Genomic DNA, 12,267 nt, shown 5'->3' with positions numbered 1-12,267 from the left:
TAATGCCCATCGTATGTTTTATACATCATCGTGCTTTTCACCCACTTTCCCCACTGGTACGGCGTGCGAAGCCTACCTATCACCGGCTTTCTCCTGAAGGGGGGGAGGAGGGGGCCGAAAAAAAGTTGAAAAATGAAAAAATAAAAACGATCGGACGGACCCAGTCAAGTTGCCCGAAGAAACGAAGAAAGCGATACTTATAAATCGTTTCCATCCTTTACGAGCGTGCCTTAGTGCTGGATGGGCGGATTTTCTCCCCCCCCCCCTCCCCCCCCCACGGTGGTCTCTGCATAGTTTTGCATGCTCAAGCACGCTCGCCCAACCAGCCGGGGCCATTTTTGTGTTGCATCAGTGTGCTTTTTAATTCCCTCTCCGTTGATGGTGGCCTCAAGATGGAAGAACCGGCATGGGACCTCGAAGCGGTTCGTGTATTTCAATTACTGAAATTAGCACTATCGATGTTAACGAAGATAATGACGATAATGGTGCGAAGGAAGGACAGAATGGATGGTTAAAGGCAAGCGGCGATGATATGCAATTTTTACTCGTGCTCGTCTCGTGGTCATATTATTCGCACCGAATGCAATAAAAAGCGAAAGCAAAGGAATATCTGGGGAAATGGACCGGTTGGGGTTTGGGCATTGCGTGGGGGGCAGCAAGTAAGTGCAACATAATGCGTTGTAAATGATGCACTCATGTTTCCAAATGTATCCGAGCGCAACCCGGTGTGGGAAGGATAAGAGAAGAGCGCTTAGATCAGTGATGTCCAACCTGTCTTGACATACGGGACAGATAGCACACGAATCGTCTTAAACTTAAAGGGATATACAATTAATCGATGCCATTTTAAACTCTGGAGTTGAAGAATTCAATCTCAAGATTCTAACACTCTAGTGCTTACATTTGAGAAGAATCTCTAAAGTTGTAGAATCTTGATAGTCAGTTGTCAACGCCTCGATCAAATATCGATATCGATCTTATTCGCCGTGTCTTCATATCTGTAGCATCCATATCGTCCTGTCTAGGCCCAGAGAATCGACTTAACCCATAAAGATACGTGCGCTGTCTGTGAGAGTTAAGCTTCTTCTACTAGGTCAAGGACGTAGGCCGTAGTCCATGTTGAAATTCTTGTCAACAGAGCTGATCTACTCGACAGATTTTAGACTGGCATAACTTGAATTGTTCACGTACCCAAAATTCATCCAGAAGTGGAGTTCTTCGCTGAAAAAAATCTCCCACTCTCTCTTCTGAGCCTAACACAACTTCTAAAGGTCATGGCTGCCATTTCTGGCTTACGAAACTTAATAATACCATGTAGTAGGATATTCAGTCCTCTTACTATGGGAGAACGATCCGGATGGGATTTGAACTCCGGCCATACCAAATGAAGACCGCCGCCGTTGTCGCATCTAAAACCGGATCGCCGGACCACTGAAGAGAGTCTTTTGAGCTAATTTTGGAGTCGGTCAAGCTTCCTTCCTTTGCTTAGTTGGATTTTGCATCGTAGCAAACCGTAGAATCCTCCACGAATTCAGCAAGTTGAGGTTTGTGAGAAGCCGAGTCCTTGTCGACGACTCTGTGACGTTACAAGCCATCGAGCTTCCTACAAACGAAGAACTTGTAGAGAAGTACGTAAGAAATTAATTTATACAAACTCTCTTATTCTAAAACTGCTGACCGATTCACCGCTAATTATTGCCATGATCTGAAACTCCTGTTCAGCAATCGTTATCCCAAAACTCTGAAGAGTGACACGCTTGACAGATCTAAGACACACAACTTTAGCCGAATGCGTTCAGCGGGATTTCGAAAGTAAATTAATACTATTGCACATTTGAAATTTTTAAAATATGGTCATATGCAACCGCCAATGTTGGAAATAGTTAAATGTCTCGCTTTCCCGATCGGCTTGAAAGGACTCGCCTGTCGTATGTTTGACATGTCTGGCTAAGGGGAAATGCTTAACGCGCTGCACGAAAACACCCAGTTGTTACACTTCACACCGATCCACAAGGATTCGTTTCCTTGGTTGTGTGGGTGTTTGTTATTTGAATCCAATTATAATACATGTACAATCAATATTTTTCCTGGTTCCGTTCCCTATAGAGTGCTACGTAGCCAAACATGGAGCGTGGCTACTGGGGAGTATGCTCTATACATTTATTAGCATATTGCATAGTAAGGTTTTCTGAGATTTTACCTATTTATACGAGAACCATCATCAAACATTTAAATTACTTAACGAAATACAGCCCAAACCTCATGCAGCTTTAAAAATGTTTTACCAAACACACACTTCCTTGTTAAAGGACAGGCAGTTAATGGTGGTTCTTGTTCGCTAATTAAAACATCAAGTACGATCCTATTCGCATCGTTCCGATTATTTTTAAAGCCATGCTTTAATCCTTCCAATCCCGCTTCCAAGCAACGGAAAAATAAACTACGAGCATAAAATTCGAACCAAGCGCACAACGGGGACCAGCCATCGATAGCGGACGCAAAATTACTGCCAGCGTTGTACGCGCGCGTGTTATTAAATGTTAAAGCTCTGACGCTTTATAGCGGGAAAAATCCTCCCGGTACACATTCCATTAGAATCGCATCGTTCGCGGGGGTTCGTTTTTTTGTTGCTTCTTCCAGCACTCTTGGGTAACGAACGTGCCATGACCGGCCAATGTGTGAACGTTGGGGTTTTTTTTTTCATTCTTCCGTATTTTACCGCAAGGATTTATACGAGGAACGAAAATTTTGAACTTTAATTTATGCGTAAAATCCTTTCCCTGCGCTGCTTGATGCAGCCGGAAGCTTGCACAGTACCGTGTAACCGTTCCTTGTGCGACCTGTTCGATCCCATCAGCACGTCAGAGAGTGTTTTTAGCTTACGTGGCGTGAAAGGATGTGGAGCGTTAGGTTTCTATGTACCTCCTCCACTGATCCTTGCTGCGTTCGCTTACTCAAGTATAACATTTAAATCCACTACACGAGGTAAACCGCGAGCGTGCATCCTTTTTTTTGAGGAACTGTTCATTCCCTGCGCGGTAAGTGATAATCACCAGCCAACCAATACAAAGTGCTTTAGAAGTTTACCGACCGACCTTTTTAAAATTTAAGATTCTTGAGCATTTAAAATCTTATCAAAGATGATATAATAATGTTATAAGTTTATACTACGATGAAGTTATTTTAATTAAGTAATTTAAACTATTCCAGATCTCATCTTAGCCTAGACATATCCCCTGAGAATCTGAAAATTCTGAGAAGAATTTTACTTATGTGGAAAAATCAAATTCAAATCACTCGCACACTTAATTAAAATACAGAGAACAGCGTGTACATGTACATCATAAATGCTTATCATGCTCTTACCGGTTACAATGATGAAGCTGGATCAATGTTCAGCATGCTCTTTATACAAAAGAGCTACTCCTGCATCATATGCAACCTATTCACAATTTAATATCCTAATCTGTCATCCTCAGTCACGAAAAATGGCAGTCCCCGCCAACACATCGCTCCGACTGTGGTTGATGTTTGGTGTAGATTTTTTCTCACTCATCAGTAGATCAACGTTTCGACCAAAACGAAACCAACAGCCAGCGAAAGGGAAAAAACAAAACCTTACCATACCATCAATGCGATCCGCCGATGCCCGAACGCACCGAGGGCGTGTAGAACAGCTTTCAACCGTTGTGTCAGCATCCTGTTATGGGTTGGCTTGTCTAGGTGGAACCTCGTATTCGCACGGACTGCCAAGCACTTGGTTGGTGTTCATAGCAACACATATCACCTAGCAACGTGGAAAAGAGTGCTCGCTGAATCCTACTTTTTTCCCTCGGTGCTAGACAAAACTGCGCCGTAACCATTGTGATGGGATTTATTCATATGCGAGAATGCATGTTCGAAACGGCTTTAGCGAGACGGTATTTTTTTTCAAAAAGCAGCATACGAACGCAAATGGTTTTCGGGGAAAAATCCGGCAGAAAAATCCTGCCGGAAAGCGTTGTGTTTTTGATTAATTAATTTAGCTGAACATTCAGCTGCACAGTAGATACACAATTATAGAAGAATACAGATTCTCATTCCCAATTGAAGGTATATAAGAATTCAATATTTTAAAATTTGTTAGTAAAGTATCGTATAATTTTGCCACACTCTTCAACAAAATATGCGCCATTTTTTATTATGGTATATATAAATAAATATACGGTAATCCACATGCGAGGTCCTGATCATAGCGACGGTCTTCTCCGTGTTTCCACATCGATTGTGCTCGTTTGCGTTGCATCTTGTAGTTCTATGTTCATGCGTAACCTTCTTCTTCCTTTATCGATGACATGTCTGTCACGAGCTTCAATCGGTGCTACTACCTAAGTGCCGTACTGAACCCTTCGTGACGTCTCCCAACAGGTCCTGGACGGCATCTTACAAGGCGGTTTGAGCAGCCTCGTACAACCCTCAAGACCATAGAAGGTGATCTATGTCGTGGAATCTAAGGCTGCAGCCACGTACTTCAGGATCGACCAATCCTATACGCTGAAGATTCACGCCCAATCCAAAATGGTTATAGCCATGCCTAGACATCATTCAAAAGCACGCACGATCTCCCGAGCTGCCGTGGAATCAGGGCGTAATAAGGGACACTTGGTGAGGAGTGATCGAATATAGAAACCTCCCGGGCTCATCTATGTCTCACATACTCTGCCACCAAGCCTTGCGGCGAGACTGTGGGGCATGCTCATGATGTTTGATATGCCTTTCAAAAAGAGACACTTCCAAATTCCTCTAGAATACCGCAATGAGCGGGCTACGAAAAAAAATATTTGATAATACTTTTCAAACAAGGAGCTTAAGGCCTTTGCAATTTATTTCACTCAGTAGTTTGGTCTCTAAGACTAGGGACGGTCCAATGTTGGAGGCTATAGCGACACTGATCTTCACGCGGTAGGATACGAGCCTGAAGTAGTAGTATGGAAGACTGACTTTACAAGTCTGGGTATAAACAAGTCTTGGAAGGCTCATATGGCAAGCATGTCCCATATTAAGTCGTTAAACTGAAAAGAAAAAGTCTGGACTCTTGATAGCCTTCACAGGTTTTAGTGCTTCGACAGTACTTAAGCTGTCGGCACAAATGATTAATAAGGAATAAAAGAATGAGGCGAGATCCGCTACATACATCGAATATGGTCGGAATAGTTTGGAAAATCCTTCAGATTCTCTGTTATCCTTCAGATTCTCTGTACTCCAACACCGCTGCCCTGCTCCGAGAAGGATCCGACAGTATAAAATTGATTTCTGTTCAAATGGCCATACTTTTCCACAAAACTGCTGACAATTGTCGTCCTGCAAAGACTATCGGAGCTCGGTATCACTTGGTTTGATACAGTGGAGCATATGAGTAAAATTACATACTTAATAACAAAATAAAATAAAACTCTTCCATTATCGTGCGTCCCCTATCAGGAAAACATAATGGAAACCTCTCCCCACTAATTGCTCTGTTCCAGCTTCCAGCGACAGTAACTTGACAGCATTAAGCTTAACAAACAGTGCATTATGTGTCAAACCCACATAAGCTAGCATGGTTTGTTTGTTTTACCGAACCATACGTTCTTAAACCCGGTTCCCAAAACAAGCTTCCCAAACATCTCAATAAACAACGTAATGTCTGCATTGCATTGTGTACGGCACAAAAGCGGACCATCGGATTGGACTCATTAAAACCGGTGGGAAACACGTTGGGCCATAATTTCAAGATGTCCGCACAGCACCACCACCACCACCACCAAACAACCAACAACAATTCAAGCCTACACTTGTGCCTGGTGGAAAGTTGGTGGAAAAACAGCACAGCACAACACAAAACACACCATCCGGGGAAGAACCAAGTATTTATGTACAATTTACTGGAGAGGATTTGCTCTCGGCGGCTCGCGGCCCGGCTTATGGCCCGACTGCACTTTACAGCATTTTTCTCAGGACTCGTTTGCGCGATGCAACGTGACGGTCGGGTTTCCGTTTGCCTTTCTTCATTATGTGTGTACCATTTTGGGTTGGTCTTTGTGTGATTCGAAACAAAACTCCGCTCATCTCGTCAACATTCTTTTCTTTGCACTGCGGCCACCTCTTGGGCTGGGAACGAATCCATTTAAAGGGCATTCTTTTCCACTGTTGTTGTTCTGTTTGCTCATGCTTGATTATTAGCTTTGCTAATTTAATAATACTTTTTACCAGCTTTACTTTAAACTTTATGCTGGGGCGAAATGTCTACGACGAGAAGGAACGTTGTATTGTTTAGAATATGTTTTCTTTTGCCTAAACCAGCTCGAAGCAGTGATGATGTTGGAAGAGATATTTTCATAATGTTAGCCAAACCATTCCAGCTTGAATGACCTCAAATTACTTTACATGCATTGTTATTCAATGCTGCAACCATCGGTTTGTGCTTCTACCATGCTTTTATGCTTAAATTTTCAAAAGTTTCTATAAATCATCCCGCACTCATGGACCAAGGAAGATGGATGGAAACTGGAAAATGATGGTGCAATGATAAGCTGCTTTTGCTGTGTACCGCCAAACATACCACCGAGAACGTATGTAACCCATACATTTGAGCTTACAGTTTCGAGTGGTTGTAATAAGTGAAAAGCCAAAAACTGCTGCCAAAATCAAAAGTGCATTCCGTACGGTGCTGATTAAACAGGGCAGAGTACATCGAGTACCCGAGTGCCTCGAACGCAAATACCCCCCTTTTTGCGCTCGCTGGAAACATAATCATGAACAATAATAAAGGCAACTTTTTGAATATGCAGATTTTCGTGTCGGAAGCTTTTGCAAATGGAGGTTTGGCATTAGCATGCGAGCTGGACTGCTCATAACTGGCCAGACTAGAAAATGTGCTCAAAAACATTGCTGCAGAACTTACTGCTGCATACTATTGTTGAGCATATTTTTGTTCGACAAACCAGAAGCACGATATTCGAAGGTGGCCTGGGTCTGTTTGATAAAAGGGGAAACTGTTGATGTAGCCAGTTGAGAAATTTAATTCACTTTAATTGTGGTGAAAGCCGAACAAAATCTTATTAGGGACCGATCTCTACAATCCACACAGTTGTTCTTTGTGAAATTTGAACCCAGAAATCACAGCATCCGCTTAAGGCTCCTTTTGGTGAGGTCCCTGATACGAGGAAGTTGTTGCCTGCTGGATCCATCGTTAGATCTACCACTGTTCAGAGAGGCAATCGAAAGGACTACCATTTGATCTCAGCTGCAATCGAGGGGAAACCTCTATCTGAGGACTTTACCCAATCCTGTATCCCAGATAGAGAAGCATCAGATCGCCAAGGCTGAGAAAGACCTGAAAAGCTATTCGATTCTAAATTTAAGACAGTCCGGTGGTAGAGCCGACAACGGTGCCAGTCTTCATGCGGTAGGATCGGGGTTCAAATCCTATCCGGAGCGTTTCCCCGTAGTGAGTGATTCTCTGGGTTCTCTTGTCTGGACTCTCATATTACCAAAACAACACCACAATGGGCTACATTTCCCCTTTAAGAGCAAGTAACCTCCATTAATGACTGCCCAAACACTTCTCGCAACCTTTACTTAACATTACCCCATGCTATCTTTAACAAGACATTCCCGAAATTGAGATTCATTGTAAATCCCATTATAGACATTAAAGAAACGTGTTTGGTCCTTGTCTTGTGTCACTACCAGACGCATACACTCGTATGTCGAAATCAATCACAGTGTCACCAAAAAACAGTTCATCCTCCATGCTCCGCGCCAAACATCCGCTTGCCATTCATTTTCACGAGCATTCTCGTAAAAGCCTACCAGTGTCTAAGCCTATACAGCAAATCCCCGTAGTACGCTAATGTTTGGGACCGCACTCTCGCGCGTATCTCGAATTTTCGCGTATATCGAATTTCCTTTGACATTTTGTTCATAAATAAATTAAGGAGTTGAAAAATAATTAAAATTTAAACCTGTTAAAAAATAATCCCATTAGGCGTTCATTTCAATTTACTTAAGAATTATATTAAAACTTATCTAAAATGAGTAAACTAATAACTCTAAACAAATGTAGTTCATAATTTTATTTCAAGTATGTTCAATGAGCTTGTCTCGTACTCGCGTTCCCATTGCAGCTCCTTTCCCAGAATTAAGAAGAGTATCCGCACTGTTGATTGTGGTCTTTTTATATCGCGGGCTATTGCTGCTACAGTTTTTTCACTTTCGAACTGTTTGATGATGTTCAGCTTTTCTGCTATTGTTATAGCACACTTCTTTCCGTTGCTTTTTACTTGTGATGCCATTTTTGTACAAAAAATGTGCAAAATATCCAACAGTCTAATGTCGTACAGCAGCAATATCAGCTGGTTCAAAATACAATCGAACGTTTCTTCCGCGAATCGAAAAAATCCCGCTTGCTCATCGTCCCCCGGTTTAACATTGCGAATTAAAAACTCTATGGAGGAAAATTGTCCAACAAGAATTCAAACAGCTACGGTATACGCAAAGAAATGTAATTTTCTCAAAAAGCGCGTTCTGCGAAATCGCGTATATCGAGTATGACGTACTGCGGGGATTTGCTGTATACACAAAGGATTTGTAGGTTTCGAGACCGCGGCCCCTCACATAACGGGGTGATTGATTGTCCCGTGGCAGGCTTGAATATCGGAAACCCATAAAGCATGCATTTTTTCCACTTACTTGAGTCTACCATACACTGAAATCAAGGCAGGCCAGTTGACGCTGTTCCGGTCGGGTTTAAAATTACCATGAGAATGACACTCTCGGATCGACACTTCCGGGGTCAGTGAACTCCCATAATAGCCGATGTGAAGACATTACTGTGCATTTTTTACAGCATAAACAGACACGAAAGAGGTACAGACAGCTTGACTAGGAAGTCACTAACGGAAAAGCCCATACGCTAAATATGAGACACCAACTGCAACATGTCTGCTCAGTTAGGGAACACATTTATTCGTCGACCATTTCCCCCCCCCCCCCACTCCAGCTTACACAGAGCACCTCACTGCTTGGGTTTGTACTGATCATCCCCCTCCAGTGTGTGTGTGTTCTAGTTGCGCTTAAAGGATTTACAGCTTGTACACTTTGGGTTTCTGCATCCGGTTAACGTCGCCGGGTTTTGCTGCTGTACGACCGGCATCGTGCAGTTAGCGTCTTCAGGAAAAGAAGAAAAAAGAAAAGGGAGGGGGGGGGGGGGGGCAAAAAGAAGTATAAATCACCGTCACCGAAACTGAGTGGAGAATGGGCAGGATGTACCTTTCCGGGACCCCCTACAGAAAAATGTTTAATTTTGCTTACCGAAGAAATACTGAGCTTCCGTCGTCGTCGGTCCTTCCGGGTGTAGGGACGACTGGACGTGCACTGGGTAGGAAGTGGTCGGTGCTTCTTGATAGGATTGCATCGGCTGTGCTTGGTGTTGGTGGTGTTTGTACGGTTGATGTGCACCGGAAAAACCAACGGCAGGACCTGCACCACCACTAGCCACAAAGTCCGTCACGGATGGTTGGAAAGTTGGCCGTTGTACCTGCTGCGACATTGATGGCTGATGTGGCACGGTTTGCAGATATCTTGGTTGTTGTTGTTGTTGGGCCGCAGTCGCAAAGCCGGCCGGCGGCAAGGCTTGTTGAGCTGTTTGCTGACCCATGACCGAGCCACCGACATAGATGGGAGCTTCAGCGGTTCCTGCATTCACCAGCTGATGTCCTGATTGCTGGGGCATCATGTAAGTGTGTTGTGGTTTGTGATAGGGCATCGTTGTAGCTGTTGGTAGTACTACACATCCTGGCTGTTGTTGGTGCTGTTGTGGTGACGAGGGATAGGCTGGTTGCTGCTGTTGGTGGTACGTTACCGGACCCGGTTGCATCTGCTGCTGGTGACTCATGGCCGGTGTCTGCTGGTGATGTCCACGTTGCATCGATGGCCGAGTCCCTGCCAAAGATATTAAAGCCAGATATCAAACAACGGAGGAACGGACAAAAATCCTCGTCCCTTGGGCACAGAGTTTCGGGCAATCAAATTAATTAAAACACTCATCGGTTTACTTACCCTTCGATGGATCTGTCGTCGTAGGCTTAGCGGAATTTTGTTTCATGGTAGAATAGCAAAAATTTAGACGAGATTTTTTATATTTTGAGTAGTGGACACACGTTCGGACACCCAAAACGGGAACAAAAAACTCTCTAATGGATTGATGATCTGTTCTGAAGTTGACAAGGATTCGTCCAATGTACGTCCGAACGTTAGGAGCTTTCCAATGGGAATGTTTCCAGTCTCACCGCGCTAAGCCTACTTCGCTAAACGCATTCTCTGGCGGGCGTGTTGGGAGTAGCAGCAAAGCCGATTTACAGTTAAAATGGGGTTTTATGTAACAAATCGATTTGTTTTGGAAATCATTTTACCAGGATTTATTACCGGCCACGGGTGAGGGACATAGCTTTAAATTTAAATACACAATTTAGTAGAAAAATACGTTAAAGTAATTTTTAGTCACTCCACAATATCCTAGGTTCACATCTCGTCTCATCACCATGACGACCTGAAATTCTTGGAGGGTATAAACGGCATTCTTGCTACTCATCTCCAAAACACATCATACTCATCCTGCTCCATCGTTCCAACAAACCGCAACAAACATCCTTCTCTGTCCAGGACAGTGTTGCAATTATTAAGACATTTATTTAGAAGATTTATATCCGTGACCTAGGGCCGCCCGTTCTCCGGCACAGTATTGCTGGCACGGTCAAAAAACATCCCATCATTCATGAAGATGCACATGTGCTCTCTGTGATTTAACATGGCGAAGCTCACTCGTGGCTGTTGGTCCTCGGACCTCGCGTAGTCTACCCGGCGGGCCCGGGAAATTCATACAACCATTCTAACACTTGCTTTATCTCTTGTTCTTCCTCGCAGCTCGATGGGGCCACGTACCACGCCAAGCAGGACACATCGCCGGGCGGCGTAGCCCGGAACATAGCCGAAGGGATTTACAAAATTTATGGTAACGTTAATCTGATTTCGGCGGTTGGCAACGATCAAGTGAGTAGTAGTGGATCTAAAGGACACCACCAGCAGCACACTCGTGGCAACAAGCGTGTCATCCAAAGACATCATCCTAAAATAATAAAACTAATTGCCATCGCTATCCGCGCGCGGTTGTGGATGCGGATCGGCGTCCTCTTTCTTTTCTGTCCCACAATATATATGTTTTTTTTTCCGTCCGGCTTTCAGAATGGGACCTACATACGGAAGCTGCTGCCAGAACATTGCGCATCATCGATTGTCACGCTTGGCAGCTGCCCAACGGCCAGCTTTACGGTGCTGCTTGACCGGAAGGGCGATTGCCGGCTAGTTGTGGGCGATATGGAGGCCCACCAAGCGATAACGCCGGACTGGGTAAGTACTTCTGTTCAGGGTCATCGTAAGGAATATCCCGAGTATGGGAGGGCACATTTTTACATATTAACTACGTATCCAAATTGAATTAATTACAATTGTTTAAGTTAAATCAATCAATCATATCTAGAATAAAACCACGATGTGCCACAATTCTGCCCAGCGCAAGCTTGCATAAATCACTCATCAGAACAGACAACGAGCAGGAAATCAATTTCGAAAATCAATCAAAGTCATTAAAATGCAATGGCACACTTTTCTCGCGGTGTAAGGGAGTTATAAAGAGAACACAAAAAACAGCTTCGGCATTGAATTTTGCGAAACATTTTTGGCCGATCGCTCGTACTGTATTTCCTCTTCCAAGAATACATCCTGATTATTATTTACACTTGAATGTGAGCGTTTGCTTAATGATGCCACCAGCAGTTTGTGGCAGCAGGTCGGGTTTCATTCGGTGCCTCACGTACAGAGCGCACATGTGCCTTGTGACGTGCACAGCATTTAAAATTGTAAAGAACCGCCGACTCATTTAAATAGCATGGAACTTGAAGATAAAGTTAGTCAACCGGTTTGGTTCAGTTCGAATAAAACGGAGTATATTTTCCAGTAATTTTTTAATCATTTATTAACCACTATTTTTTTTCATTATCCTTTCTGATTAAACCAGATCAAATCACACGCTCAATTGATCCAACAATCGCCGATAACGGTCATTGATGCAAACATAAGTGAAGCAGCAACGATAACCGTCTTTGAGGAATGCATTCGTTACAACAGACCAGGTGAGTGTTCCTTTCCTATTTTCTTGATCTATATTTTCTAGCGAGTCATGTACAAACA

At 43.5% G+C, this 12,267-nt stretch overlaps 2 protein-coding genes across 3 annotated transcripts in view; one reads left to right on the top strand and one right to left on the bottom strand.

Annotated features, from left to right (window-relative positions):
* Window positions 1-12,267, top strand: part of LOC118502591 (pseudouridine-metabolizing bifunctional protein C1861.05) — a 209,565-nt gene that overhangs the window by 186,099 nt on the left and 11,199 nt on the right. For both annotated transcript variants that reach the window (XM_036034944.1, XM_036034945.1), the window contains 3 exons: window positions 10,945-11,070; window positions 11,263-11,427; window positions 12,095-12,209. In XM_036034944.1, coding sequence (XP_035890837.1) covers window positions 10,945-11,070; window positions 11,263-11,427; window positions 12,095-12,209 — 406 coding nt within the window. The remainder of the gene's footprint in view (window positions 1-10,944; window positions 11,071-11,262; window positions 11,428-12,094; window positions 12,210-12,267) is intronic.
* Window positions 8,938-10,361, bottom strand: LOC118502599 (developmental and secondary metabolism regulator VEL1-like). Its single transcript, XM_036034962.1, has 3 exons — window positions 10,081-10,361; window positions 9,334-9,963; window positions 8,938-9,189 (listed from the first exon to the last, which is right to left on the bottom strand). Exons 1-3 carry the CDS (start codon window positions 10,124-10,126, stop codon window positions 9,086-9,088), a joined length of 780 nt encoding a protein of 259 aa, XP_035890855.1. The 5' UTR covers window positions 10,127-10,361; the 3' UTR covers window positions 8,938-9,085.

This window comes from Anopheles stephensi, chromosome 2 (genome assembly GCF_013141755.1).
Source record: "Anopheles stephensi strain Indian chromosome 2, UCI_ANSTEP_V1.0, whole genome shotgun sequence".
NCBI lineage: Eukaryota > Metazoa > Arthropoda > Insecta > Diptera > Culicidae > Anopheles > Anopheles stephensi.
The sequence above is the reverse complement of the archived record's forward strand: the minus strand, read 5'-3'. Positions and strand labels throughout refer to the sequence as shown.

Bases quoted from the DNA above. Each gene is read 5' to 3' on its own strand.
- LOC118502599 (XM_036034962.1), bottom strand. From the start codon at position 10,126: ATGAAACAAAATTCCGCTAAGCCTACGACGACAGATCCATCGAAGG. The intron at 9,964-10,080 runs GTAAGTAAACCG...TATCTTTGGCAG, and splicing joins GACGACAGATCCATCGAAGG to GGACTCGGCCATCGATGCAA. The intron at 9,190-9,333 runs GTAAGCAAAATT...CTTTTCCTGAAG, and splicing joins GGAAGCTCAGTATTTCTTCG to ACGCTAACTGCACGATGCCG.